Raw genomic sequence first — 27,940 nt, forward strand, 5'->3', positions numbered from 1 at the left:
GTATGTACTCGCTGAGTTGAGGGAGAGAACAGCCCAAACTCCTCTCACCAGCAACATTCATTCTTAAATAAACCTTTTGTTTTCAGACAAACACTAAATGTCATTAAATTAAATTGGCACACCTTTTCATTTGGTTGAATGAATATATATATATATATATTCAATTCAATTAATTAAATCCTTAATTTTAAGACATGTCACCAAATTTTTATTTTGTTGAAATAATAATTTTGTAGGAAGAAAAAGACATTCTGGTTAGCTTTTTTGGTGACTTCACTCACAGCCTCAGACAGTGTTAGAGATACATAATAATAATACACTTCTTTCTCTCTCTTCTGGGTTTGTGAACAAGCAGCCACTTCATATGAGTACAGTACAACAACAACAACATCATTCATCAGTTACAAAACGCACCGTTTCTGCTTTCATCTTCCCCACATTCACATTCACATTCTTCTACTCTTCATTTTCCTCTGTAAGTCGCTGCTTTTTATCCTTTTCTTTTCTTCTTCTTCTTCTTCCATTTATCTTTAGTAAAAGGGAACTTTAACTTGATTATCTTGTGTAAATAATATATGTATACTTTGGAGCATGTGTGTCTGTGGATGCTGCTGCATTGTGATCGTTTCTGATGATGATTTAACGATGTTTAACTGATTTTGTCGGCAGCCACTGGATCTGGTCATCTGATGATCTTGCAATAACCACTTTTCTCTCGTTTCCGTTTCTTTCTTTCTTTCTTTCTTTCTTTTTTTTTTTTTGTGGCGTGTGTGTGTGTGTGTGTGTGTGGATTTCGGTTTCCTGAGTTTAGGCCTCAAGTGAGCTCCTTCAACAAGTAATTGTTTGTGGCTTGAAGTATGTATAAGAAGTGGTTTGGCAGACTTGTTGTTGTTTTTATGTTTCTGCTTGTGAATATGGATTTGCTTTTTGACTGCAAAACAAAGTGTTATGTGGTAACCATGGACTCATATTTATGGTTTTTCCGGTGACTGAACTGATGCTCTGAGAGAAGTCATTTATTGTACCAACCTCCATAAATCCCTCTTTGATTAACTTGATTGTGCCTCTCATCTCTCATTTATGGAGTCAATTCTTATATCTGAGGGCCGAAAATGGTTAATCAAATTTACATGAGTAGGTTATGCTGATCTGTTGATGCTCTATATCACATGCTCTTAAGGGGTTCTTGTGGTGTAATTTGTCTAGGCACATTGCTCGCGTTGAGGACAGGTCGGTACCTGTTTTGATGTGAAAATGGTTCTAGGTCTGAGGACCAAAACCAGGAGAAGCCCTTCGGTTCAGCTTGATTACATTATTCATATCCAGGAGATCAAGCCCTGGCCCCCATCACAGTCACTCAGAACACTTCGTGCTGTCTTGATTCAATGGGAATATGGGGAAAAGATTTCTGGGTTTACCAATCAAGTTGTGCCTTCACTTGGGACCGGGTCTGGTGTTGGTGATGGAAGAATTGAATTCAACGAATCTTTTAGGCTTCTGGTGACACTGATGCGGGAGATGTCTATCAGAGGTGGCGATGGAGACACTTTTCAGAAGAACTGCATCGAGTTTAATCTTTATGAACCAAGACGAGATAAGACAGTGAAAGGTCAGCTGCTAGGAACTGCTGTTCTGGATTTTGCAGATTATGGCATTTTTAAAGAAAGTTTGAGCCTTAGTGCTCCCATTAGCTGCAAGCGGACTTACAGAAACACCGCACAACCACTTCTCTTCCTCAAAATCCAGTCAGTTGAGAGAATGCGTACAAGCTCCTCGTCAAAGGACAGCTTGATCAGAGAAGTTTCGATGGACAGTAATCATGGTGAATCTGTTTCTGCACTGATGAGTGAAGAATATGCAGAAGAAGCTGAGTTTACTACAGATGATGATGGGTCCTCACAATCATCACTGGCTGTTGCTTCTTTCACAGCTGATTCAAATGGCAGTTCATCGCCTCATAAAGAGGTAAACAGCTCGTTTTAGTCTCTCTTTTTTTATCTGCCAGTTGCACACATTGTTGTTGGAGTTACACCTCTTCTAGGCCACTTTTATTCAGAGTTTTGGAAATTTATGATTGTAAATGCATTCTTGGTAAGACAAATTTTCACTAACACATTGATTGAAGTATCTCTTGAACACCTGCTCCTGGTATATGCTTGTCACGAAGTAACACTCTTGTTGTATGCTGGTCCTTGTAAGGCAGTTGATCATGATTTGATAGGAAGATGGCTTTTTAATTGCAGAGCAAACCTGCTGTGAATCATAGTGCTCCAGATGCAAAAGTTGACACTGTACAAGACCAATTTGTTGCCAAACCAGATGAGGAGCAAGCCACCAAATCTTACATGAATCCAGCCGGGATTTCATCTCGTTCTTCATCAATGGATTTATCTTCTGATATTGCATGGATTTCCAAAAAAATTACTTCTCAAAGTTTGCAGCCATCTCAACTCGAAGAAACAGATAAACAGCAGAAATCCAACATAAAAAGCAATGAGTTTGGAAAACAAGCAGAGGGCGGGAGGGATTTGAAAGTTCAGCTTAGTTCTGAGGAAGGCAAACTCAGCCATCCTATTTCCGAAAAGACAATGGCAGAGTTACATCACCAGACAGATAGACACATTGGTTCTGGTTTCAGCTACCTGGTGGATGACAAGAATGCATCATCTATTGGTGCAGAGGATCTGCTCGTGGCTGGACGAACAAACGCTCGTCTAAATAGTTCCACAGATGAAGAGATCACAGAAAAACATGAAAAGTATTCAGAAGAAAGAAGAATCATGGAAGATGAAAACCAAAAAGTTGAGGAGGAGCCTTCAGGAGGCCTCTCTCAAGTTGAGGTCCAGCAGCAGGTCATGTTAGAAAATGGTTTGCTTTCTTCTACCAAGGAAAGTTTCACAGTTCATAGTAGTTATTCAAATACCGATAAATCTAAGAATTTGAGGTCAGTTCGATCATCACTGGACTCAAGCAGGAGCAACGGATCGATCAGAAGCAATCATTTTTCTGTGACAGATACTGCACGAGGCTCCATAAGTAGCGAACGCAAGGATTCTAAGGCGTTTATAAAGGAAACAAGAAATCTTCTTTCAGACAGTAGAATTCAGCAATTGGAACAGAAGATAAAAAGACTGGAGGGAGAGTTGATGGAAGCTGCTGCTCTTGAGGTTAGCCTTTACTCTGTGGTTGCAGAACATGGAAGTTCCATGACAAAAGTCCATGCTCCAGCTCGACGCCTTTCAAGACTCTATTTTCATGCCAGCAAACAGAACTCAAAATCAGAGAGAGGGACTGCAGTTAAAAGTATTGTGTCTGGATTAGTTTTAGTTGCAAAAGCATGTGGCAATGATGTTCCTAGGTAGGCTTTTCACTCAGTTTGATTTGATTAATATAATAATGAAGATTCTGCAGGAGCACTTGTTGCCAAATGCATTCAGTTGGTAATTGTTCTTCAGCGATCAACTTGTGTTTCCTGGCCTGCCTATTTTAGCTGTTACTCCCTGTAGAACCTATATCAACTTTTTTCTTTTCTTCTTTCTTCTATTTCTGGATAAAAGCTTTACTCTACCTCATGTTACTGATATTGCCTTCTATTTGATACAGATTGACTTTCTGGTTATCAAACTCCATTGTACTGCGAGCAATTGTGAACAAGTCATTTGGGCACAGTCAGTTACCTATATCTGTTGGACCTGATGCCAGAAAAATGAGCGACAAAAATGGAAAAAAGAAATCAACACCACTTAAATGGGAGTCCTTCCCCAGTAAGAGTACAAGAGGTACTATTGAGGATAGTGTTGGTGAGTGGGAAAACCCTCCAATGTTTGCCGCTGCACTGGAAAAAGTTGAAACATGGATATTTTCACGAATCATCGAGTCTCTATGGTGGCAGGTATTCACTCTCCTTCACTCTTTTGAGTGCTTCACCAAATTTTTTGTGTGAAGTAATTTGGTGTAAACAAGTTAACCTGTTGACCAGATATCCAACTTTTTTAAGGGGTTTGGGTTGACAATAATATAAGTATTTGTGTGAATTAGCTCTGGCCAGAATGAAACCAATGCTTAGCTGAGTTGCTTTCTTGTTTTTTTCCTCCAGACTTTTACTCCGCATATGCAGTCTGGTGCAGCCAAAGCAATTCGTAGAAGTATGGATTCTGACTCTGGCAAGTCATACAGAAGGACATCGAGTTCAATTGACCAACAGGGAAACTTTTCTCTGGAACTCTGGAAAATGGCTTTCAGGGATGCATGTGAAAGGATATGTCCTGTTCGAGCTGCAGGACACGATTGTGGTTGTTTGCATGTGCTCTCCAAACTGGTACATCCTGTTTTCCCATAATCCTTTCATTACATAAAGTAAAAGGTCTTATTTGATCCCTTCACTTGTGTGAATAAGCTGCATATCACATGAACTACTGTAGACACTACCTTGACGTAAAGAGTTACCTAAAATGAAAAATTCTCGTGGAAATCATGGGAAGACTGAGCTCCATAAGTTTCGTTGTTCTTTATTTATGTAGAAAATAAAAAGGAAAAAGAAAATGTTGTATTTCTTATTGATTCTTCCACCTGTATATAGGGGCGAATTATGTGATAACTACAGCTAATGTATAACTATCAAAGATACCTATCCAAACCAAATAAGAAAAAGATATGCACAAAGCCTAGATATTCCAACACTCCCCCTCAAGCTGGAGCAAATATATCATGACGGGAAATAGGACTACTGGCAACACTTTAGACCCCTTTTATCTTAGTCTTCGTCACAGAAAAGGCACAAATACCATTAACGCTTTATTTGTCAGTTGATGAATATGATAATCACTATTAAACTTGTTTTTTCTTGGCTTGAAGTTCGCAATGAAACATCCAAACAGAGGATAAGCTTGATTGTGCTGCCTGATATTTAATTGGTTCTTCAAATGTGCAACACTTGCTTTTGCATAGATTAATCTGAAATATTTTGATAACTATGTAATGGAGATATTATTACTTTGATTAATATTTGAAGTCTGCAAAACCTGCTGTCTACATAGACTATGACTTACAGTACTCTTTTGATTACTAGATAATGGAGCAATTGATTGCTCGACTAGATGTGGCTATGTTTAATGCCATTCTTCGAGAATCGGCTGATGAAATTCCAACAGATCCTATAGCAGATCCCATTAGTGATGCTGAGGTTCTCCCGATTCCAGCAGGGAAAGCCAGCTTTGGTGCCGGTGCACAACTGAAAAATGCGGTGAGCATTACCATTATATTGTCTTGCTTCGATTGAACTCTTGTGCAACTCATATTTTACATGCTTATATATATATTTATTTCTTTACTTATATTATAATGGAATTCATCTTCTTTATGATTTACATCATGCTTTAAATCTTGTAGATTGGGAATTGGTCCAGATGGCTTACAGATCTCTTTGGTATTGATGATGGTGATGATGATTTGCTTGAAAATGAGAATAGCTCAGAAGCTTCTGATGATGACGAGCGCAGCTCACGTGATACGTCATCAAAATCATTCCATCTCCTTAATGCACTAAGTGATCTGATGATGCTTCCGAAGGATATGCTATTGAGTCGAACAATTAGAAAAGAGGTACAGCCAGAGCCTTAAAACTCTGTTCAGATCAACTCGAAATATGAATGTCATTACCTTGTTCATAGAAATCCTTCCCTTTTTTATCCCAGGTGTGTCCTACATTTGGTCCAACATTGTTAAGAAGGATCCTTAACTCTTTCGTACCGGATGAGTTTTGCCCTGAGCCAATTCCTGGAGTTGTACTCGAAGCCTTAAATTCAGAGGTTTGTCCATTTGCAGTGGCTCCTCATTCTTCCCTTTTCCTTTTCTCTTCACGTGTATTAATGAAGCTAATGATATAATTTCTAATTATCACCCATTACCTTGCGTTCCTATCATAGGACTCTTTTGATTCCAATGAAGATCCTACCGTAAACTTCCCCTGTGTGGCTGCAGCAATTGTATATCAGACACCAGCAGTCGATTGGGTTGCTAATATCTTTGGAGAAATCAGCAGTCATCCTAAGCTAACACGTAGCGGATCCTCAGTACTCAAGAAATCACAGACGAGCGATGATGAACTTGATGATCTCGATTCTCCTCTGAAACCCATTGTCCTTGACGGCTTCCAGTCATCACCTTCTCCAGTAAGGCCCGCTTGGGCATCTAAAGAGAATGGAAGTCGGAATACTGTGAGGTATCAACTCCTGCGGGAAGTATGGATGAATAGCGAGTAATGACGACATGATGCTGGTGTTGTCACTTTATGAAATATGGGGTTTACACCTCGATCAACCTCTAGAATCTCTTTGTTGTCAGATGAATGCACTAAAGAAAATAGTGTCAAGATGTTGAAACCTGTGTACATTAGCTGTAGAATGTATAGAGAGATTAGAGCTCTTAAATAATCTCTATGGAGGGGTTGCTTTTTCTAGTTTCTATATGTAAATACAAGTTCGTCTTTTTCTCCCCATGATAGCAACAAAATGAGTATAAGCACCGATTGCCACCCAATTCTATTGGTAATGCACGATAAATCCACCCAACTCGTAAAATCAGTCACTCATACGACCAATCTGATGATAAATAATGATAGTGTTGGATTGAGTTAAATAGAAACTGAGTTTCAACTCTAAACTTTTTCCACTCAACCCCTAATTTTGCATCTGGATGCTGAAAAGTTGTTTTATTCTGTGTATGTCTTGCTTGCTGCAAGAAAGGAAAAGCAACTAAAAATGACGCATTTAAGCAGATAGAATAAGTGATGGGGAGTATTTATATGATATGTATAATGCCCAACAAGAATCCAATAAGGGTTTGTTTGAAATATAACCTCTCAACTTGGCTACTTTACACTCATTTCAGCCAGAATATAATTGAACACGCAAAATAGTAAGATATCCTTACATCTCTAAGACAAAATTGGGTATACTCGCTACAAAAATCCCAAGATACTCTACCACGTATCTGGTGTTTATTAGCACACCAGAGAACGAAAACAAACAGACATCAGGTTTGCCAAAATTATGCTGTCAGCTTCTGTGATGAATTGGCAGCACAAGTGACAGAATTCATGTGTTGCAGCTGCAATGCAGCCAAAAGACCTTGCCAGCTTTCTCCGGGGCCACCGGCCACTTGGAAGTCGAGAAGCTTCTTCTGTTGCTTATAGTACTCTTCTATGGGCTTCCTCTGAAGAAAAGAACCTTAGTCTTGTTAGTACGCTACTGTTAGCAGGGTGAGAAAGTAATGAATTGGAAACTAATATTAATGGTCAAATACTGCATTTGCAATGCATGGCAATGGTTAATCAATCATATAGGCGTATACACAGCTAAGGTCTTCTGTGCGAAAGAGGAACTGCATCCACTATTGATGAGATGAGAGGCCAATTTATGATAGTTCTCGATATCATATATTTGGACACAACCAATTAAACAGATATTCCTTTGTGTGCCATATTAAACCTTTGCCAAGGAGCGCCTTAATGCTAGAACTGTAGTTAATGTTTGATTTGAAAGACAATGGAGGTACCTGCTCTGCATACATGCGGAGTTTCTCCTTCCAGGTTGTATCTGTGTCGGCATTTGAAGATTGAAAGGGACCTGACTGTGGCTGAAGACTGAGATTGAATCCTGAAGTAGCCACCGAATGAAATTCTCTGGAAGGTGAATAAATTCCATTTCCTGAAGTTTTCTTCATCATAGACTCCTCTGCGCACTTAAGATTCAGCACCAAATCTATATCAGCAATTTGGTCCAGTATCTCCTGTAACACCCAAAAACCAGAATCACATACATTAAACTCATAGAAGAACTTCCCAAATTAGAGTAACTGGGAATGTAATTAGACAGAAATGCCAAATATCAACCTGAAATAAAAAAGAATTATTGAACACAAATCCATGAAAAGTGGTTTCACTTCTACTCAATCAATTACGCAGGAAAATATAGTAATCTGATAATACGAGAAGGGGGGGGGGGGGATACAAGGGGAAAGAGAATAAAATTACTTACAGCCTGCATCCTCGTTCGAGGAATTCCATCCAATATGAAGCCAGTTTCACCTCTGCAGTATCCTTCCTCCAGTCTCTTCGATAAAAGCCCAAATATTACATCCTCGGGGACCAACTTCCCTTGGTTGACTGAACTAGCAATCTAGATTGAAGACCGAACACAAGGTAAAAACTCCCACTTCTAGCGAGTAAAATTTAAGAAAAAAGTTTGTCCTAAATTTCCGTGTTATGTTCATCATATACGACCAAGACGTCAAATTCTTCTTTACAAAATTTCCCATTTCTACGTCTCTTGTATAATCTTGTTACTTTTTTAAGAAAAAAACTAGTTAAAGTAGTAAATTTATCTGATCCCAATTTCCAATCCCATAAAAAAAATGATAAAATATATGAAAGGCTTAAAAGATTTCCATATCTCTCCTATTTCATTGTCCTGACGCTCACAACTTTCTTTATCTCTTCATTCTCCAATTGCCATATTCTTCCGTAGTCCAAGAAATAAACAATGAAAAAAGAAAATAAACCTTTTTATACAGAGGAGAATTGGGGTTGAGTTCCTGCTTAACTAGAGAGCCCATGGAGATATGAGGAACGTCTAGAAGCTTGGCAAGCCGCTCGGCGTACACATGTCGCCTCACCATTGGATCGCCCATGATCACCCACTGTACACCTCTCCCCAAAGTTTCCCATCCATCCGATTCCTCGATTTCTCCTCGGTTCATCTTCCCCTGAAGATGATCCCCCTCGTCATCGTAACCATGATAGTAATCGTAGTCAAGCTGAGCCGCGGCAGCTGATCCGTAGCCTCGGCTCAGCCGAGAAGAAAGCCGCACTGCGACTCCGAGGCGGCTGAGCACTGACATACTGGCGCCGGCACGAAGCTCGTGAAAATAAAAAGAAAAAGGGTTTCGAAAGTGGTAAACGCAGAAAGAAAAGAAGGTAGCGGCTGAGAGCGGAAGAGAGGGTTTGAATGGAGGGCACGAATTGGGGTTTTAGAGACACTTGTGTTTCACAATTGACACTCCTTGTTTCAAATATTACATTTTCAACCACGCCCGTTGATTTTTAGGTAGAGTTGCATTTTAAGACCATAAGTTAAAGACATATTCATTGCGGTCCCATTAGTTGCTACGTAAATGCGTTTTGGTCCTCCCATCTTCAACGTAATCAATATCTCTGAAAGGTAAAAAAGTAGATGTTTATTTATTTAATCATTTTAGTCAAAAAAATAAACCCCTAAAAATATAATGTAGAGGTGGGGGTATTTTAGGAAGTTGCGGAGTGATGCATCCACACGCCTGGGAGAGCGTGTGGTTGGATGGGCGACAGGTGGAGAGAGAGTTGCGTGCGGTTCCACCGGATTTGGACGCGGGTGTTTTCGCAGTATGTGTATGTGATGGGAGGAGTGGGTCAAGTGGTGCAAATAACTATTGTGGCAGCCACCCACGTACATACACATATACATCCGAAAACGCTACGATGCCTCCAATGTTAAGGTTAGTGTTGGCTGGACTCCCACTCACTCATCTCATCCCAACTTCTTTTACCACAAAATCAATTGAGATTGGGCTACGAAGCCCAAAAGAATGGTTGAAATGCGATTGTGGATCATGGAAGGAGCGGACCTTCTAGATTATAAGATAGCTCAGGTCAGCTCTAAATAATTAAAAATGGAGGCCCAATACAAGAATATCACTTTCTTTACCCAAAATATGAAAAAGAAAACTAAACTATCTGGCCCATACATAACGCCCACCGTGGGGCTCGAACCCACGACCACAAGGTTAAGAGCCTTGCGCTCTACCGACTGAGCTAGACGGGCAGCTTTGATCATGCATCCTACACACATTATCTCGAAGGCTTCAACAATTAATTTCCTCTTATTATACAATTAGAATTGTCATATGACTTGTAACATTAATTAATACCACCTCGTTTAGCTTCATCTATGCATTAATGAATGGATAAGACCCAATTAAGTATGCATTCAAACGTGATGTATATATGTGAATTTATTCTTATTTATTTGCATTAATACCTGACATGACCCCTTGTATTATATACCTATCGCACCCACCAAAAACTATATGATTTCCTTTAATTTCAAATCTTATAATCTATCTATCTATCTATATATATCATAATAAACCAAATATCAATGATTAATCATTGTATATCCCAAAGCTTTTTACCAATTCAATCCACATTTAATGATAATTTGCCAGTTATATTTCTAGGAAACCAACGTTCATTATTATTTCAATAGAACACCCTATTTATCATTTTTAACATGTCAGGATACTATATCTACACACTGTAAAAACAAAAATGGGATTATTTTCAGTATTATATTATAAATGGTTATGGCTTAAAAATATGACAAATTAATACGAAAATTTAAATTTTAATCAATATTTTCTACGTTTTGGCCGTGCAAGATAATTTTTAGAGAAATAGTGATTTTATAATAAAAAATAATTGAATAATGTATTAATGATGATATGAAGAAAAACAATAACATACGCGTGTTGTACCTAAAATTAGGGCTTAGAGATGGTGCATTGCAATTTCTTGAGGAGTCTTTTAAGTCTTAACCCTGTTGAATTCGTATTCTTATTTCAACCTACACTTGCGCTGTTTCCCCGTTCATTCCTCTTATTTACTTTTTATATTTTTTACGCTAATCATAAATATCTGGTCAAAAAACCGAAATCCGCGTAAACCCTATATATATACCCCCTCACCTCAGCCTCACACGAAACTCATACGAGCCACTGTTGTGAATACAATCCTCCCCACACCGACTTCATTTTATTGCATTTTGCTGATTCTACGTCCTTCTAATTCCCATCTTCTCTGATTTTCCATGGAGAAATACGAGCAGTACAAGCGTGTTTTCCACCGCTTCGATTCCAACGGAGACGGGAAGATATGCCCGGTGGAGCTCCAACGCTGCGTCGGATCAATAGGCGGAGAGATGACGGAGGAGGAGGCGGTGGCAGCGGTGGTTCTGATGGATTCTGACGGTGATGGACTGCTGTGTTTGGATGATTTCGTGAGGATAGTGGAAGGTGCTGGAGAGGAAGAGAAGGCGAGCGATTTGAAGGCGGCGTTCAAAATGTACGAGATGGAGGGGAGCGGGTGCATTACGCCCAAGAGCTTGAGGAGAATGCTGAGCAGATTAGGAGAGCGGAAGAGCGTTGAGCAGTGCACAGATATGATCGCTCAGTTTGATCTTAACGGAGATGGGGTTCTCAATTTCGACGAGTTTAAGGTTATGATGTCGTATTGATGATATCATGACTGCTACGACGTCGTCAATTCTGTTTGGAGTCTGGCCGTCGACTCTCTATTTGCATGTAAATTCAGAGATCCATTCATTCAATTGATTCTTGTATCATAATCTACATATATAGCTAGAGAGAGGTCAGGTTGTTAGACATTAATTCTTTATAATGAAGTGCGCTGTTTATATATGTACCTACGTACTTGGCGCCTATTACTTCTTTATTGTATTCAATATTGCATGTTTATTTCAGTTTTTTCCTGCTACTTCTCGAGTTTCTCTAATTAATCAATTGCTTCTGATTTTTTATTTATAAGAGCGACGCTAATTAAGAACTGATAAATATATTTTAACTTATACAACAATAATCTTGACACGTAAAACATAAGAAGCTAGACTTGATCACAACTAAGAGGTTGTCGTGCATTTCAAGTTCCAAACATGGGGGTATATGGTCTACTTCTGTTAGTAGTGTCTTGTTTGTTTGTTTACTTTGAATATATTCATTATTTTATAAATATCAATGTAGAAAATTCACTTCGAGACAACATTGTAGTTTCGCATCTCTAGGTGACATGTGATTGTATGAAAGACAGTACAAAAGGGGACATACATGAAATACATAGGGGGAATTATAACTTAAATTGAGTTTTATTGGATCTGAATCAATTATATGTAATATATTTATCGTTTGATTATTGTACATATTAGAAAAAATAATTAATCACGTAGCGAGCTTATCATACTTGATTCATGATTGATTTGGTGCGATCTTGAGTAAAAAAATTTCGAATATATATACGTATAGTTGTTCAACAAATTAAGTTAAAAAGTTGATAACCAAGTTTTGGTCGATGCGTGGGGAAAGAATAAAAGCAAGCACCCTACGCAGATAATTTGGTTTCAACTTGCACGGACGGATATTGGAATTTACTTTACTTTTATGTTTCATACGATGTCCACAACTAATGCAAATGGAGAAGGAAAGTTCCTATGACTCTTTCTCTTACATCCAATTCTACGTATATCCCAACTTCAATTTACAACAAAAATCCCCTTCTTTACACGATTAATGCCAAGAAAAGAGTCGTTACGATTAATTCGGAAAAAGAGATCTAGTGGGAATGTTCTCCGTTCCTACATTTTCTTGTAATAAATAATAATAGAAACTTCTATAACTTTCTTCCGAGGCTTCTGCATGAGTTAACATAATATTTTGCCGACCAAACCTAACTGTTACCAAACCAAAGTTGTATACTAATATTTCGGCATTTGTTTGTAGACGACGTGGCATAATATATGCTCATAATCTTTTCTAATAAAAACCTGTTTTGTACATAGAATTTGTTATATATTTTAGAAGAATGTAAATTAAATAGAACAGAGACAACATTAATCGGTGCCGACAACGTTTTCATTACGTTAATTTGCAGTTTGGTCTATTGTAGTGGAATATATCTAAGATGACCCAGTTAATGAACCACGTTAATTTGCAGTTTGGTCTATTGTAGTGGAATAGATCTAAGATGACCCAGTTGATGAACTACGTACATCACAATAGATCAATCATTAACCATCTGCTTAATTAACTGGGATAATATATATATATTATATATGTTTCTTGTCCAATTAAAAAAAGGTGCAGACTTTGAACACCACCATGTTGGAGAACCATTCCGGTTTCTTTATTATGTTCTTAACGAATTGTCTGTTCGTATACGACACATGTCCACAACCCGAACAAGAAAACACAGCGAAATATTTGATATTCATGTTAATAATTTATTACGAAGAATTATTAAAATTAGTATTTTTTGAAAAAATCAAGAACACGATTATTGATGTCAAATAAACTAACAACAATAGGATATTCGTTTGCCGACGTCAGAGGAAAACATTTTTGCTAACCACGCGTTTCCGTAAGCAACAAATATAGAATCTATTCACAGCAGTTCCATGCCAGGAAAGTTCAATAACGTATATGTATAGTATTTTCATTTGGAAAGATAAAAATTGGGATGCTAATTTCACTTTGAGTTGGCTTGACAATTGGTTTGCATGTGTTTTCACAGATGTTGAATTGGACTTCTTCTGCCAATTCTTCCACCAAGACCAACCTCGGCAACTTCTCCACGATTTCTCCAGCACTTGGCCGGTCGTCTTCCAGGCAACATTGGCCGACATCACTGCTCCATCAAATCAATAATTCTCCCCTAATAAACTATCCATCCGTCCCTCAATTCCTCTGCATCGTCTGATTGCAATATGGGTTTTATTCGCAGAAACTATGGTTTCAGGAGTAACACAACATAATTGAACTCTATTGACAATTCAGCAAGTTTATCACCATCTCTCGCAGGATAAGACAGCAAAAACTTTCTGAATTCAACTGAAGATGGGCAGGCACATTTCAGTGGAACCAAAAGATTAATTGTTTCCTCAAGATTCCACGGCGAAATTGTGGGATTTCTTATCATTAATGGCCTTGCACCTTGTCAACCCCTCCAGAGACCTCAGCAATCTCATCAAAGCTCTCTTCTTTACTGCTGGTTCTTCTCACTTCTGCTTCAAAAAGTCCACTATTATTGCACTTGCAGTCAATTGGGATCAAAGAATAAACTTCAAATTATTGGCATTTCAGGGGGCGGGGGTGGCTGTAAGTCTGTGCAACCCAAAACATTATTGACTCTCAATGAGAGGTTGAACTGTGAACACTGAAAAGCACTTTTTTCAATTTGTCAATTTGAAGATCAATGTGTGCTTGTATTCTGTCTTTTTGTGTTCATAGATTGCATTCAAAAGTTTGTTCCAAGTGCTAAGCTACACAGAAATGTACAAATCCTGTGGACCATCAAGTCTCAGATTCATTAACCAGCCTACTTTGAGATGAGCTATTCGATCAAATTCTGTCACTGAAGGTCTTGAATAAACTACTATAATTTTCATCAGCGAACATGAGAATCTGGTTGAGCAATAAGAAGTAAAGGGATTAGACCTTTTCATTCTATACACACATTCGTGCCAAAATCATGCCACAGTATTTCTATAAGTGAATCAGGCAAAAAATGGATCCCGGAATAACCTCCACCTTAGATACAATAAATCGTAAGTTGAAATTTGATATGAGAAAACACTGAAGTTTCTTTCAGAAATATGTTGCAAAAATTTCATAAATACAACAGAAAACAGCATGGATCAGATGGTCATAAGCTTACAACAGTGGCACAATGTCAAATGGTCATGCAGTAAACACCCACCAATTTTATTTCATTGCTTCTTCTTTCTTTTATTTTTAACGCAAAGTGAACATACAAATTATATTGTACACAATTACTTGGTGAAAGGCAAACAATTACTCTGGACTTCTTGTCCGCCGTAGTATCAATTAATTCGTCTGGGCATTTTCTACACTCTTGCGCATTAGTGATATAACATGAGCAGGATCCGGAGCTCCAAACACAGAACTTCCAGCCACAATGCAGTTTGCTCCTGCTGCAGCTGCCAAATCTATGGTTGAAGGGCCTAAACCACCATCTACCTGCAAACAAACAACTACTCCTCACTGTATGGTTGAAGCTTAAGAAAGGGATATATCATTCAAAAGTCCCCTTATTGTTAAATCATGCATGACCCAGAACTCAACACAGAGAAGATTATATTTCTATCCCCTTGTCACTTTCAACTGCTTTCAGCACGTACAATAGATGATAAATGAGAAAACTTCCAGTTGCTATTTATTTCTATTTTACAGGACAGCAAAGCAGCAGTGGATTCCAGGTGAAAAAACTATCACTAAAGAAAACAATAAAAGGGACATCAATACAAGTTGTAAGAAACTTAAAAATGATCCTAGGATTGAAAGTCACCTCTATATCAAGTGATGGGTACTTCTTCCGTAGAGCATGCACCTACAATTCCATAGATAATGATGATTATATGCCAAACAAACAGAACGACAATTGGCAAATCAATGCCACAGGAGAATGATTATGTACCTTATCCATCATTTCTGGCATAAACTTTTGCCCACCAAATCCAGGTTCCACAGTCATGACAAGAACCATCTCCACAGGATTTTCATCGTCAAGCTTTGAACATGGACGGCCAAAAATACATTTTATTCACACAAATACTATGTTCACTCGTATTCATAAATTGATTTATATCCCATTGATGATAATATAGAAAATACGTACTAGTGGGTACACTTCTTCAATAGGGGTTCCAGGCCTCACAGAAACGCCAGGCTTCATACCTTTTGATTTGATTTTTTGCACAAGTTCTCGCCAATTATCTGTCATAACACTCATTCATTTTATCGTTACCAAGTTTCAGGTAAAATCCAATTAGAATGGCTGAAGATCCCAAAAATTCAGAAGTACATTCTTCAACAATTTCAGTTATTGGTTGTGCTTCTTTTTCTAGTGGCAAAATTTGGCCGCACTGGAATAAGCAAATATAGCTAAGCGATAATGAGCAAAGTTCAGAAACAAAACCCCACCTTTAGAGACTTCCACATGAAAAGTAAAACCAGAAGCACCTGCTTTTCCTAATGGCTCAACGTAATCTAGAGGATTTGTGACCATTAGATGGCAATCTAAGTATGCCCTGCAAAAGAAGAATGTCCACTCTATACATCAAAAAGAATCCCAGAAACATCATAATTTATACCAGGTAGGAACTAGGGAAGAATGAAATGTTTACTCTGTGTGCTTTCTCAGACTCTCAATAACTGGAGCACCAATTGTGAGGTTCGGCACAAAGTGACTGTAAAATACAAAATAAAAATCAGTTTAAAGAAATTCTTAGTTATTCTTTGTGATGCTCAATTGCATCTTAAGTATTTTCCGGGCTTGGTATCTGATCATCATTTTGAAAAATGTGAGAGTGCGATATGATTCTTCAACACAGTAACAACCTACCCATCCTGCAATGAACCAGAACAAGTAGGATCACATGTCAAAATTATATCTAACACACAGCAAGTTGTTTTCTATTTAAATGGCAATGGCAGCAAACAATGACAAATGACCCTTGAATAAAATGCTGTAATGATAAGAGCCAGAAGTACCAAATCGCTACTATCAGATTCAAATAAACTTGTAGAGAGACTTCACAATTTTTATGCTGTAAGTTTCAAGACTATCAATTATTGCTTCATTTGTCAGATGTCTACGCATATATTTTTACCAGTGCTTTTAAATATTTAACAAATATTTCCACGTCTCCGGTGTTGGCCATATAATTATTCCACAAGTTCCCTAATCCTTTCAGGTTGTAACACAAACCATATACTTGTTTGAACCCAATATACTAAGTCGTCAGAACCAATTCAGCCAGCATAATAAGCTAAAAAATGATACACTGCACAAAAGATATCATTATAGTTGAATTTGATTTGTGCTCAGCTAGACTCAAACATAATATTAAGTTCATTCAAACCAACTATGAATACTATTATCGATTCCAATCTTCTACACCCCAATTAAAATCGAGGAGAAAACTCCAACAAAGTTCAAAAGATAAAACATCCAGATGGACAGACTATGAAGAAAAAAAACAAACTTAAAAATAGAGACAGTACCATAATATCCATGTGCAGCCAATCGGCACCGCAGCGGATCATCCGCTCCGCCTCCGATGCCAAATTTGCAAAGTCCGATGACAGCATAGACGGCGCAATTTTCGGCTTCACCATCGTTGCTATCTCCGACTCTTACCTAACTCAATCGCAGCTTAGCGAAACACCACACAACCGACCCTGTAAAATCAATCAAAAGAACTCCTGTCGCAATAATATATATTGAAAAATTCCAAAAAAATTATAGCTAATACAGAATAATAAGCAACATAAAGCTGATTTCTATCGTTCCACCTTTTCACCAACCGCAGTCGTTGAGCAGATTAGACTTCTTGCAAGTGATCCGGAGTTGATGGGCCTCTGGGCCGTGAGAGAAAACACATACATTGGCCCAAAACTGCGAGAATCCACGTGTGTCACATCATCAACCAATCAGTTTCGCTGACAAAATCTTATCATTATTTGTTGGATTTGCTATTATTCTCAATTACCCTTATTTCTAATCCCGTTCCACTTTGAAATACTTTTTGTTATTTTAATTCATACACATTGGTGCTGAATAATTATTGTTCTGTGATTGAGGTGAAGAATGAGAATCTTTTATTGTGATGGGAATTTTCAACCATCCTGTTTGGGTGAAGGAAAATATCTTTTATAACTTTTAAAATAAGACATAGAGTCTTATAACTCCTAAACACATTTTATAAGACATATTATTATGAGTTAGTTAGTAGTATGGACAGCAGCCACGTTGGTCCAAGATTGGACACGAGTTAGTTCAAGGGCAGGTAATAATGTCAATTTTCAATTCCACCTAACAATTCTATCAATCAAAACTTACTTATTTGCCTTTCTCATTTCCAACTTTGTTAATAATAATTAAAATCCAACTTATGTGAGTTGGGCTGAACAATGTTGAAATCTTGCATGCAACGCAACTCTCCTTTACCCTCGCCCACTGTTTCATTGCATTCATAAAAATCCAATCTCATTTCTATTCTTGTCCTATTTGTTTTGGGTGATGATATGGCAATATTTTGACTATGATTTAAAATTTAGGTTTTAAATGTGGACCTGCACACAAAGTATTAAATTAATTGAGGTGGCTTCATTTAAAATATTAGGATGCTTAAGTTAATTTTGAATTTGAGACTATAGGAATTTCAAATTGCAATTTGATAATAATAAATACATACTTATCAAATACAAATGATGATTCACATTATTAGAAATAGATGAACAAACTTAATTTTATAAAGTACATCAATATTGAAATTTCAAATTTGGCACTAGACTGGATAAATTTCTATTGTATTTGTATTATATTATCAATTTTATTTAAGAAAATTGGAAAGTGCATTGAGTTGACGCGTAACAGTTTTGTCAGTATTGATGGGCCAGAAAATGAAATCAATTGGACTTGTAACCTTTCGCGTTTCTTCAATAACGTTTGAAATTTACTTATAATACATTATTAAATTCCTTTTATTTAAAATTAAATGATGAATTAATTATGTTTAGATCTACACAGACGACGGGAATCTAAATCTAATCATATTCTTCATTTAATTAATTTCCATGGAATTAAAGTCTTTTTTTAAAAGTGGTAACTATTAATTATATATTTTTCTTTGAGTAGTATATTATATTCAATTAATTCATATAAAATAAGATAAATAAACAAATGAAATTGGAACTTGAAAATGTCAAAAATCTCAATTAATAAATCCTTTATAGTCTGATTGTGAATTGATAGTTTGACTACGTCTGCTTTGCTTCAATTAATTCACATTTTGTTTTCATAAAATGTTTTTTTTTCTTAATTTCAAATATAAAATAATTAAAATTTTCGAAATTTAAAAGACATATGTTGAGAAGTATTTCTTTCAATAATTATTAAAAAAATATGAATTTTCATAATTAGGTGGTGTTATTTTTAAGTTGATTAAATAAATTACAAGACGATATATGTATGGAGTATTAAAAAGCGTGTTGTCTGCTGTAAAACGTGGTTTTATCCGCCAATGCATGCTGGAGCCTTGAGCCCTAGCCGAGCCAACCACTTCCATTGATTTATTTTCCTTCTGTAATGTAAAGGATCCATACACATACTGTAGAGGTAGGAAAATACTATTTAAATTAAATTACTTATATAATAAATCAATATACATATAATTGAATAAAATAATATATATGTTTATATTATGTAATTAATGTAAATGGTAGAGCATATGATGGGAGTGAGAAAGGAACTCCAAAATAATAAACTCCAATAATTCAACCTTTTTGGGTGGGACCCAAACCCCCCCATGTTCTTTTCATTCACACACAACACACACATGCACTTACCTCTCTCTCTCTCTCTCTTTCAGATTTTTTGTTGCATTTTCCGATGCCTATTATGAGTTTCATCCTCTAATCTCTTTTCAATCCCTCTAATTTATTTCTTCTTCGCATCAAAACACCACCCTTACTGTTTCTTCTCTCTTTAACTCTTTGTTCCTCTTTTGTTAGTCATCTGATGAAGAAATAACAACCTTGAGAAGACGAAACTGCTTCTGGAAAATGGTCTGTTGATCATATGCTACACATATATATATAACTTAAAAGGAGTTTTTACTGTTTAGGAGGAGGTACTTTGTAGAGATGGGTTCATGTGTTTCAGTCCACAAAGACCCGGAAGCCGCCATTAAGCTCCGTTTTTCACTCGGGTCCAAAAACGAGAAGCTTGTGATCCCCTCGCCGGTCAAAGATAAGCCCGATGCGGTCAACGTTGGGAATCGTACGATTGCTGACTTAGAACTCAAGTCTCAGTGGTCACCTGCTCGATTTACCGCTGGTAGCTACTAGTATTGCTTCATTGTCTATGTTCCGTTTTTGTTTTTGATTCTTTTCGTTTTGTTTTATTTCATCTTGTCATTTCGGATTATTTTTCTTTGTTTTTGCGGGTTTTTTTTTCTTGGTTAAACCATTTTGGTGAATTCTGGAGCTTGTCCGAGAGCATTCTGTTTAAAGGTTTATTTCTTTTTTACTGGTTTTTGCCCTTGTCTTCAAGCTGGCAAAATTTGGTTCGGAGCACATATGCTCCGCCCTTCTTTGTTTGTATATGCTTTTTGTTTTTTAGTAGGTTAAAAAAGTTGATTGATGATTTTTCAATGTTTATTTTTCCATTTAAGTGATTTCTTTTTTAACCCTTTCTTTTCCACTTTACAGATTTGTTCGCTTTATCCTTACTACGATTGAATTACTTCTAGTGAATTAAGAATTTACATTTACCGATTACTATGTGTAAAAGTTTCCATTGTTTTAATTTGTTTTCGTTGGGAAGAAAAGAATTGAGATTCTAAGGTAATCATAGGCTGCACAGTAACAAGAATGATGTTGTGATATAATTTATGTTTTGTGGGCTGATTTATTATTGATGCATGGATGCTGTTTCTGTCTTGAAAACTACATCTCAGTTCTCTTTTGCGTTTCTACTGAAATGTTGTCTTCAAATGCTATGTTTAGGTCTGATTGTTTCTTTTGGGAAAATGCTACTAAAATAAAAAGGCTTTGATATAGTGGTATCAGTATTAATAATCTATTGCTTTAGGGGACCACCTAGCTTCAGAACTGCTAACAGTACTGCAAACTATTTTATTGAGACAGCAATAATTTCTCTTTGCTGTCTGCATGCCAGAGTACATTCACGATTAATCCTGCCATGTTAATTTGGAACTAATCGTGATGGCAACAACGGCTATTTCTTTTTCCTTAAGAAGGATCAGTAGAAATATTCTCCTTATGTTGGATTCATGGACATATCGGAGGTTGGTCTATAATTTGAATAATATGGAAGTACCTGGTAGGTGATATGTTTACTACAAATTGAAGGGTAGAGTTTTATCCTTAGGCCGGAATGATATATGTTTTTGAATGCTTTCTGTCCTGTGGTCAGACCAAAGCTGAGTAGCCCTCATACTTGATGTTTAATGATGGAGCTACCGAAACCTAATGCTGGTCTGATATGGACAAGTCATTTGTTCGCTAAAGTCCAGGCTCCCCACATTATTTTCCAGTGTAGGACCAAGGAACCCATAACTTTCATTGCATTTATGAGTTTCTATCCAGATCTTAAATAATTCTTTAGTTATTTTCATTTTCTAATGATCAGACCACCAGATGTGGTTGGAACTTCAGCGAGAGCTAACCATTTATCTTAATTGAATGACTGCATAACAAGCTAATGAAATGGAAACAAATTGGTTTGACTATGAACTTGAGATTGAAAAGCTCGAATTAGGCTAGAGCTCTGCAGGTTTGGGAGCTGGCTTAACTAGCTTGTACCACCATTTACACCTTGCAGAATGTCTCATCTTGACTCATTAGTGACATAGTTTAGTCATGCTACCGGTGACTCATTAGGGATATTCTTCGTATGCCACTATGATAATCAGGAGTTTACCCCACCCTAGCTCCATATTTGGATTAAATCAGGAAAAGTTGTACTAAATCTGTTGTTCTTATTAAGTGCTTCCTGTTGCAATGCTTATCTAATCAGGCACTTCTGGAAGAAGCCAGAGTTGTTTAATGATTGTAATAGGTAAAAACGTGACATACCGAGTTCCCTACTGGTTAGATAAATATCAATTTGGATGCCAAGTGGTTGAATTCTGGCCTAGAAAGGTTGTTTATTTTAATCTTCTTTTTTATGATGTGCTGTTTTGAGACGCGTCTCATCCTTTGCAGGTAACAACGATGAAGCTTTCTTTGATTCCCAACCTTGGTTAGAGTCAGATTGCGAAGACGACTTCTTTAGTGTTAATGGGGGTAAGAACATTTTTCAGCATCAGATATTCTACTTTTTTTTGTTCTTAGAAGATTGCACCGTCCCCATCAACCATGAGATGCCAAAACATCCTCACCTCAATTAGCTAATCTGCCCCCAAACATTGGGATTTGTTGACTTTGTTATGATCTTCTGTTTACTGGATCAGCATCAGGTGAAATGAACTTACACAGATGTAGTCAATGTTACCCATAACATGAAATGAGCTTATTCTCTTTTCTTTGATCTCGCTGGAATCCTAAATTTGACTCAGATAAGTGCCCTGGGGGGGCAAGATCAATAAATCTCTGATTAATTTCTTTTTACCATTTCCCCTTCGATGTTTGGAGCTAAATTACCAAGTACCTGCAAGAGGAACACATATTAACACACCCGTGCTGTTTTGTCTACTTAAATGCAGATTTTACACCATCTCGTGGAAATACTCCAGTCCACCACAAGTTCTCCTTGGGAAACCTACAAGTAAATAAGGCCCCTGTTGCCGAAGGAATGGTTGGTTCCATACCCCAACCATCTCCTCCTGATAAGAAAAAGAAACTTTCAGAACTGTTTAAAGAGAGCCTGCGAGATGATCAACACATTGAAGAGGAAACTGCAGCAGAAAACAAAGATGTGGCTCCTGAAAAGGTGGTACCTGAGGCAACAAGCCTAGTGCAACCACCAAAATCCACAAATGAGACCCCATACCTGTCAGGAGCTAACTCTGGGAATAGTAGTGAAAGAACTCCCAATGGAGTACGCAAAGCAGAGGACAAGTCGGTGAAATCCGCGCAATGTTGCATTCCGAGGTTACTTTCAAGTCGTAGCTTTAGTGAAAGGAGAAAGAGGACGAGCCCCGCTCCCAATGTTGGCTGATGCCTCGGTTCAAAATTTTGGCAAACAATGTATATTGTGAGAGGCAAACAATGAAATTATTTAGTTCAATCACTTATAACAATGTGGATGAACACACATATGTACATCAGGCAATTGTACTAGTATTATTGCCGAACTCCATTGGTGTAAAGCAGATAAGCTACAATTGCTGAATAAAGCATCTCATGATGATGGAGTACCAAATTGGAACATAGATGTATGCATGCTTGTGTTTCTCGATCATTTCTTCTTCACATGCTGTGATTCTTGGATCTTCCGACTTCTTGGTAGTGAATCTCAAATTGGAAACAGAAATAAGAAAAGGCTCAGATTTTCACACGAGTTTATTTGAACTCTTGAAACCAAACCAACGATTTTTCTTAAAATAGGAAAGAACATAAGACTGAGAGAATGAAAAGTTTCCTTATTGCGATGGTCTAGCCATCATAGCACATTGTTTATGCGTGTATATTATAATATTTTATATTTTAAAATATATTATAAATAAAAAAGATATATAAATCGATACATTATATTTCAAAAAAAAAAAAAATCAACTTAAGAGAATTATTGACATAATAACAAACTCGGTGTCGTGGTGTCATAACCGCTATTTATGAGAGAAATTTTTTTTTTTTATATAGTGTAAATATAGATATATGGGTGTGTAATAATAAAAAAATAAAAATATTAATATTTTTGGATAAATCCGTTATCAATTGTAGATTTAATAGCTTCAGAAATTTAAAATGTCAAAAAGTTGAGAAAGTTTTAAGGGTAATTTAGTAGATTCATTAAAATATTCAAATTACTATTATTATCAAAATTTATTAAATAAATGAATGAGTTCAAGGATAAAATGGTAAATGAAAGTTGATAGAACTACATAATTTTCTTTATAATAGTGTGTGTGTGTGTATATATATATATAGAGAGAGAGAGATGTGGGTGTTTGTGTGTTGTGTTTGCGTGCGCTTCTGGTGTATTGAACTCGCTGGATTGGAGCAGACGGATTTCAGAAAATCGAAGCAGCTAACCCTTATCATTTTTGCGTGCAGTGATCCTCTCTTTCTCCCAGCTAATTACCTGCTTGTTTTCCCTTGTTCTTTCCGATGGTTTAAATTTCATTTTTCCTTTTAATTTCTGAGTCTTCACCAATGAAACAGATTTTCTTAGAAATTTCTAAGTTCTATGATTCTTTCTCCATCTTAAAACTTTGATTTTTTTCCCCTTTAGGGTGTCGAAAGTTCGAACTTTCTTGTGCACTGGATGCCCTTTTACTCTTTAACAGCTTTTTACCTCTTCTTTCCCTTTTCCTTTTTGCTCATTATTGATTGGATCTTCAGCAAGCTGATGCATTGATCCGTATTTAGGACTTTCTACGCTTTTCTGTTTGCTATCGTTTGAAGTTGGTAATTTTTCCTTTTCTGAAAAATCCTTCTTCTCTCATTTTCTTTTTCTGTGAATGAACTGTCAGCCTATGTCCTTTATTTCAGTGAATTATTTTGATATAAAAAGCCATGAAGATAATTTTTAGTTTTGAGGATTTGAAATCGGCATATAGCTTTGGGCCTCACGGACAAATTGACGTTCACTTACACATTGTTAGTAATCATTATTAATCATGTTAATTTGGCGAATAGTGTGGATCGCTCACGCAAGAATGATGCGAGTTAATGCTTGGTGTTCGAACTAGTTGCAGTAAAGAGCCAATTCAGTGTAAACGACAGTGTAAAGTCTGGTGGGCTTCATCTGATGTACCATTTGAGGTGCGGAAACTGATCCTTGTACTCAATTTTGTTACTGCAGTTTGAGAAGAATTAAACTACACATGATGAGCTTGATAGGCGTAATGTCGTATGGAGTTTGCAGATACAACCGGCCAACGGCCAACCTCTGTTGGATGAATTGCTTTATTTGTGGTTGTGGCAGACTTCTCTCATAAGTTTGAAGATATTGTTGCTATCCTTGTTTATTTTCATCTGTGCTGGCTATTAGCTTACTTATTTTTATGATTTCATCTTGGTTGATTTTCATCTGTGCTGGCTACTAGCTACTTGAAATAGTTCTTTCATTCCAATATAAGGGTAGTTGGTTAACTACAAATCTATAACTGTAGAAGATTGCTTTAAACTAGATGAATAGATATATGTGCCCGTTTTCCAACATTATGCGAATTTCTGGATAGATTAACTGCTGTGACCATCCTTTTCTTTCTTTACTTTCTTGCTACTCTTCTTAAAAGGGGAGTACCCTTTCTCCAACAACTTCTCCACCTCTGCGAACTGCAGCCCTTTAGTTTCTGGCACGAGGAGGAAAATAGACATGAGCCCAATCAATGAGAACCCTGCAAACAATAGGAAGGTTCCAGAGGAGCCCAGATGGTCAGTCAGTGTTAAGAATGTCTCGCTGACCACCAGATTTGAACTCCAATTTGCAACAGCAGCAATCCCTCCACCAATCCCTCTGTACTTGAGTGGGTATATCTCAGAGTTGACAATCCATGGCACAGTGCCCATGCCGGGCGAGTAGATAATGATGTACAAAGCCAGGAATATTACAGCCAAGAATCCAATCTTGCTTGGGCAGCCTTCTGTATACCATGTTCTTTTTGCTGCTCGGCATGCACCTTTCACCGCATCATTTACTGCTAGACATGCCCCGGGTTGATACTGACAAGAAAAGATTTTGTACAAAGACAAGTAATTTCAGTATCATCATTGCAACAGGATTAAGAGGAAAAGCCACAGGGTATTTTGCAGTACACAAATGAATCTATATATATCAAGTTTCGTCAAAAGGTTAAAGTGGATAAGTTTGGACTTACTATGCCGCCTTCTGCTGAGCAGTAACCGCAACCAGCTTCCTTCTGCAGACATCTCACGCAGCCCCAAGCTGTTGCATCCTTGGCTTTTGTATAAGCTTCGCAAGTGGAGTTACCACCAAAAGATGCAGTCTCTGTTGGGCTGATTTTGGGGGCAGTGACAGAGGCCTGGAAAAAGATAATAGACAACACCACAAGGCAGGAAATGATCCCAATCATAGAAATGATCATAAGTCTCCTCCTCCCGTAGCGATCCACGAAGCACATGCTGACAATGGAGCCAATGGCATTTAGTCCAGAAGTGATGAGAGACAGTGCCATTGCTGTCTTATTTGATGCGAATCCTGCAAACTGGATAATTGTTGGGCTGTAGTACATAACTGTGTTTATACCCACAAACTGCTGAGCCACCTGAACCGTAATTCCAGCATACAGCCCCCTTCTGACTACATCATTCTTCCAGGCATTCTTGAGTTGGCCAAAGAAGCCACCTTCTGCTACTTGCTCCTTTTTCTCTTCCTCAATCGATGCTCGCAGGGATTGCAACTCATCCTCAACTTCTTCAGGACGGTAAATCTTCTCTAAGATGGACTTTGCCTCTTCTTCTTTACCCTGTTTGCCATTTGAAACAGATGAAAAATAAATAGTACTGAATAGAGTGTTAATGCTAGAGACAAAAAAATCCATTGGGGGGGGGGGGGGGCAGCACGGCAAATCCGTTGTTTGAACTCCTTTCACTTAACTGTACAGTAAATTTAAGAATTCTGAGAAGGTAGCTTACATTTCTGAAAAGCCATCTTGGAGACTCGGGGAGAGAGAGCATCAAAACAAACTGAATGACTGCAGGAAGACCAGCAACGCCGAGCATATAACGCCATGTGCCATTGACCTAAAACAGAATCCAAGATTGTTTGACTACAACAACATTCTTTGCTCTTATGAACGGCAAAATCTCAATATGGAAAAGAGGGGGAGAGGAACTTACATGGGTAAATGCTAGATTGATGAGATATGAGAGAAACTGGCCTCCAGTGATAAGAAAACCGTTTGTACTGACAAGTGCACCTCTAATCCTGTGAGGGGAAGCTTCGGATATGTAAAGGGGAGCAGTCATAGATGCCATTCCAACTCCGAATCCCACAAAAATTCTACCCAGGATGATCATCCATGGGGCTGGAGCAGCAGCCATAACGATTGCACCAGCAAAGAAGAGAACATCAGCCACCATAATTGATATTTTTCTTCCAAACCTGTCGTTCATCCATCCACCAATTGCAGCACCAATGATGGCACCAGCAACAGCCATGCTCACTATGGTTTCCTATCATTAAGGAAGGCTCAATTAACCGTAATGCTTAGAGTTAGAATGATAGAAGAAGGTAATTGCAGATGACATGGCATACCTGCATCCATGTCTTCTTCTCGACGGATGGAAAATCCTCCTTTATGTAGAGCAGGGCACCAGAAATAACACCTGCACCACCAAAACAAGACATAAATAAATCCATCCATGACTATGTATATGCGATTTAAAGAATGTAGGGGGAAATGCAGCATGATGAGAATAATGATATAAGGAGGTGAGGTTTTTTTACCAGTGTCATATCCAAAGAGCAGTCCTCCGAGGCCAGCTGACAGGGCTAACTTCATAATATAAGGCGTTCTCCATGATGTCTTCCAGCACTCGGTGAACTCGGTTTTGTCTGCTTGTGAGACCCCCGCCTCAACCATTTTGATCTATTACAGCTAGCAAAGAAAAAGGAAAAGGTGGTGGAAATTCCTTGAAAGAGACAATAGAGTACTGCAGAAAGGTGTGCTGATCATACAAGAAGAATATTGGCATATGCAGAGTTTCTCTTGTAAGTAAACCTCTGCAGCTCTGTTTCTCTTTCAAAGAATTATTATTATTATTATTATTATTATTATTAGTATCTTTTTCTGGATGTTGAGGGGCACAGAGGCTGTTGATTGCCATGCCCTTCTGCACCCTTGTATATACACAGTATGTATCAAAATAATATGGGGCCAGAAATCAGGCACCCTATATTTAGTTAATAGAATAAGTCTTCATCCATCCTCATCCTCATCTCAACTTCATTTGTGAGACCAGTTTACAACACCATCCCTTTATAAATGGTAGACCAAGAAAGCTTCTCCTCACGTGTTGCCATAATCAAACTTGTATTTATTTATCCATCTCTTTAATTAAGTTCATTTCCGCAATAGTTTTATGTATCATAAATATTTAATATTAATTTTATTTTTAAAATTTTTATTTAATTAAATAAATGAAATAAAAATTTAAATCAATTCCCGTATTTCTACTATTTGATGTCTTTGCTGTGCCATTTTTATTTTATTTTATTTTATTTTTGTCTTTCTTCAACTCCCATATTTATACTATTTCCCAACTTTCATATTCCCACTATATGGATTAAAAAAAGTTAAAAAAAAATAATTTTTATTTTCTTATACTTCAAAAATTATATAGTTTTTATCTTAAAATATTGTCTTTTTCTCTTTTATTT

The 27,940-nt window shown here is 37.3% G+C and overlaps 6 protein-coding genes, 1 long non-coding RNA gene and 1 other non-coding gene across 10 annotated transcripts; 4 read left to right on the top strand and 4 right to left on the bottom strand.

Annotated features, from left to right (window-relative positions):
* The first annotated feature begins 278 nt into the window (after positions 1-278).
* Positions 279-6,492, top strand: LOC105177410 (EEIG1/EHBP1 protein amino-terminal domain protein). Its single transcript, XM_011100552.3, has 9 exons — positions 279-475; positions 1,207-1,965; positions 2,244-3,358; positions 3,604-3,892; positions 4,097-4,318; positions 5,069-5,242; positions 5,389-5,601; positions 5,694-5,807; positions 5,925-6,492. The coding sequence occupies exons 2-9, from the start codon at positions 1,255-1,257 to the stop codon at positions 6,258-6,260; spliced, it is 3,174 nt and encodes a 1,057-aa protein (XP_011098854.2). The 5' UTR covers positions 279-475; positions 1,207-1,254; the 3' UTR covers positions 6,261-6,492.
* Positions 6,493-6,776: 284 nt separating this feature from the next.
* LOC105177411 (P-loop containing nucleoside triphosphate hydrolases superfamily protein) lies at positions 6,777-9,013 on the bottom strand. The gene is made up of 4 exons (XM_011100554.3): positions 8,560-9,013; positions 8,037-8,177; positions 7,555-7,788; positions 6,777-7,212 (listed from the first exon to the last, which is right to left on the bottom strand). Exons 1-4 carry the CDS (start codon positions 8,896-8,898, stop codon positions 7,048-7,050), a joined length of 879 nt encoding a protein of 292 aa, XP_011098856.1. The 5' UTR covers positions 8,899-9,013; the 3' UTR covers positions 6,777-7,047.
* A 771-nt stretch (positions 9,014-9,784) lies between these two features.
* TRNAK-CUU (transfer RNA lysine (anticodon CUU)) lies at positions 9,785-9,857 on the bottom strand. Its single transcript has one exon. It is a non-coding gene; the product is annotated as a tRNA-Lys (tRNA).
* A 923-nt stretch (positions 9,858-10,780) lies between these two features.
* LOC105177412 (uncharacterized) lies at positions 10,781-11,587 on the top strand. Its single transcript, XM_011100555.3, has one exon. The coding sequence runs from the start codon at positions 10,902-10,904 to the stop codon at positions 11,325-11,327; it is 426 nt and encodes a 141-aa protein (XP_011098857.2). The 5' UTR covers positions 10,781-10,901; the 3' UTR covers positions 11,328-11,587.
* A 1,654-nt stretch (positions 11,588-13,241) lies between these two features.
* On the bottom strand, positions 13,242-17,019 carry LOC105177413 (ribulose-phosphate 3-epimerase, cytoplasmic isoform). 3 transcript variants are annotated; one of them, XM_088885277.1, is made up of 8 exons: positions 16,903-17,019; positions 16,026-16,090; positions 15,823-15,929; positions 15,518-15,615; positions 15,317-15,409; positions 15,188-15,229; positions 14,678-14,859; positions 13,242-13,883 (listed from the first exon to the last, which is right to left on the bottom strand). In XM_088885277.1, the coding sequence occupies exons 1-7, from the start codon at positions 17,017-17,019 to the stop codon at positions 14,707-14,709; spliced, it is 675 nt and encodes a 224-aa protein (XP_088741403.1). In that variant the 3' UTR covers positions 13,242-13,883; positions 14,678-14,706. The 3 variants fall into 3 exon arrangements, with proteins under 3 accessions (XP_088741403.1, XP_088741402.1, XP_088741404.1); XM_088885276.1 differs by lacking the exon at positions 13,242-13,883 and having other exon boundaries at positions 14,461-14,859; XM_088885278.1 differs by lacking the exon at positions 13,242-13,883 and having other exon boundaries at positions 14,735-14,873.
* A 2,210-nt stretch (positions 17,020-19,229) lies between these two features.
* LOC105177414 (uncharacterized protein At3g27210) lies at positions 19,230-22,802 on the top strand. The gene is made up of 3 exons (XM_011100560.3): positions 19,230-19,741; positions 21,634-21,714; positions 22,134-22,802. Exons 1-3 carry the CDS (start codon positions 19,549-19,551, stop codon positions 22,586-22,588), a joined length of 729 nt encoding a protein of 242 aa, XP_011098862.1. The 5' UTR covers positions 19,230-19,548; the 3' UTR covers positions 22,589-22,802.
* A 735-nt stretch (positions 22,803-23,537) lies between these two features.
* LOC110013152 (uncharacterized) lies at positions 23,538-24,624 on the top strand. Its single transcript, XR_002288308.2, has 2 exons — positions 23,538-24,319; positions 24,398-24,624. It is a non-coding gene; the product is annotated as an uncharacterized LOC110013152 (long non-coding RNA).
* An 18-nt stretch (positions 24,625-24,642) lies between these two features.
* LOC105177415 (inositol transporter 4-like) lies at positions 24,643-27,383 on the bottom strand. Its single transcript, XM_011100562.3, has 6 exons — positions 27,008-27,383; positions 26,816-26,886; positions 26,398-26,733; positions 26,194-26,301; positions 25,416-26,024; positions 24,643-25,260 (listed from the first exon to the last, which is right to left on the bottom strand). Exons 1-6 carry the CDS (start codon positions 27,141-27,143, stop codon positions 24,778-24,780), a joined length of 1,743 nt encoding a protein of 580 aa, XP_011098864.1. The 5' UTR covers positions 27,144-27,383; the 3' UTR covers positions 24,643-24,777.
* Between the last annotated feature and the right edge of the window lie 557 nt (positions 27,384-27,940).

The sequence above is a fragment of the Sesamum indicum genome, linkage group LG9 (genome assembly GCF_026168435.1).
Source record: "Sesamum indicum cultivar Baizhima isolate 11 linkage group LG9, ASM2616843v1, whole genome shotgun sequence".
Classification (NCBI taxonomy): domain Eukaryota; kingdom Viridiplantae; phylum Streptophyta; class Magnoliopsida; order Lamiales; family Pedaliaceae; genus Sesamum; species Sesamum indicum.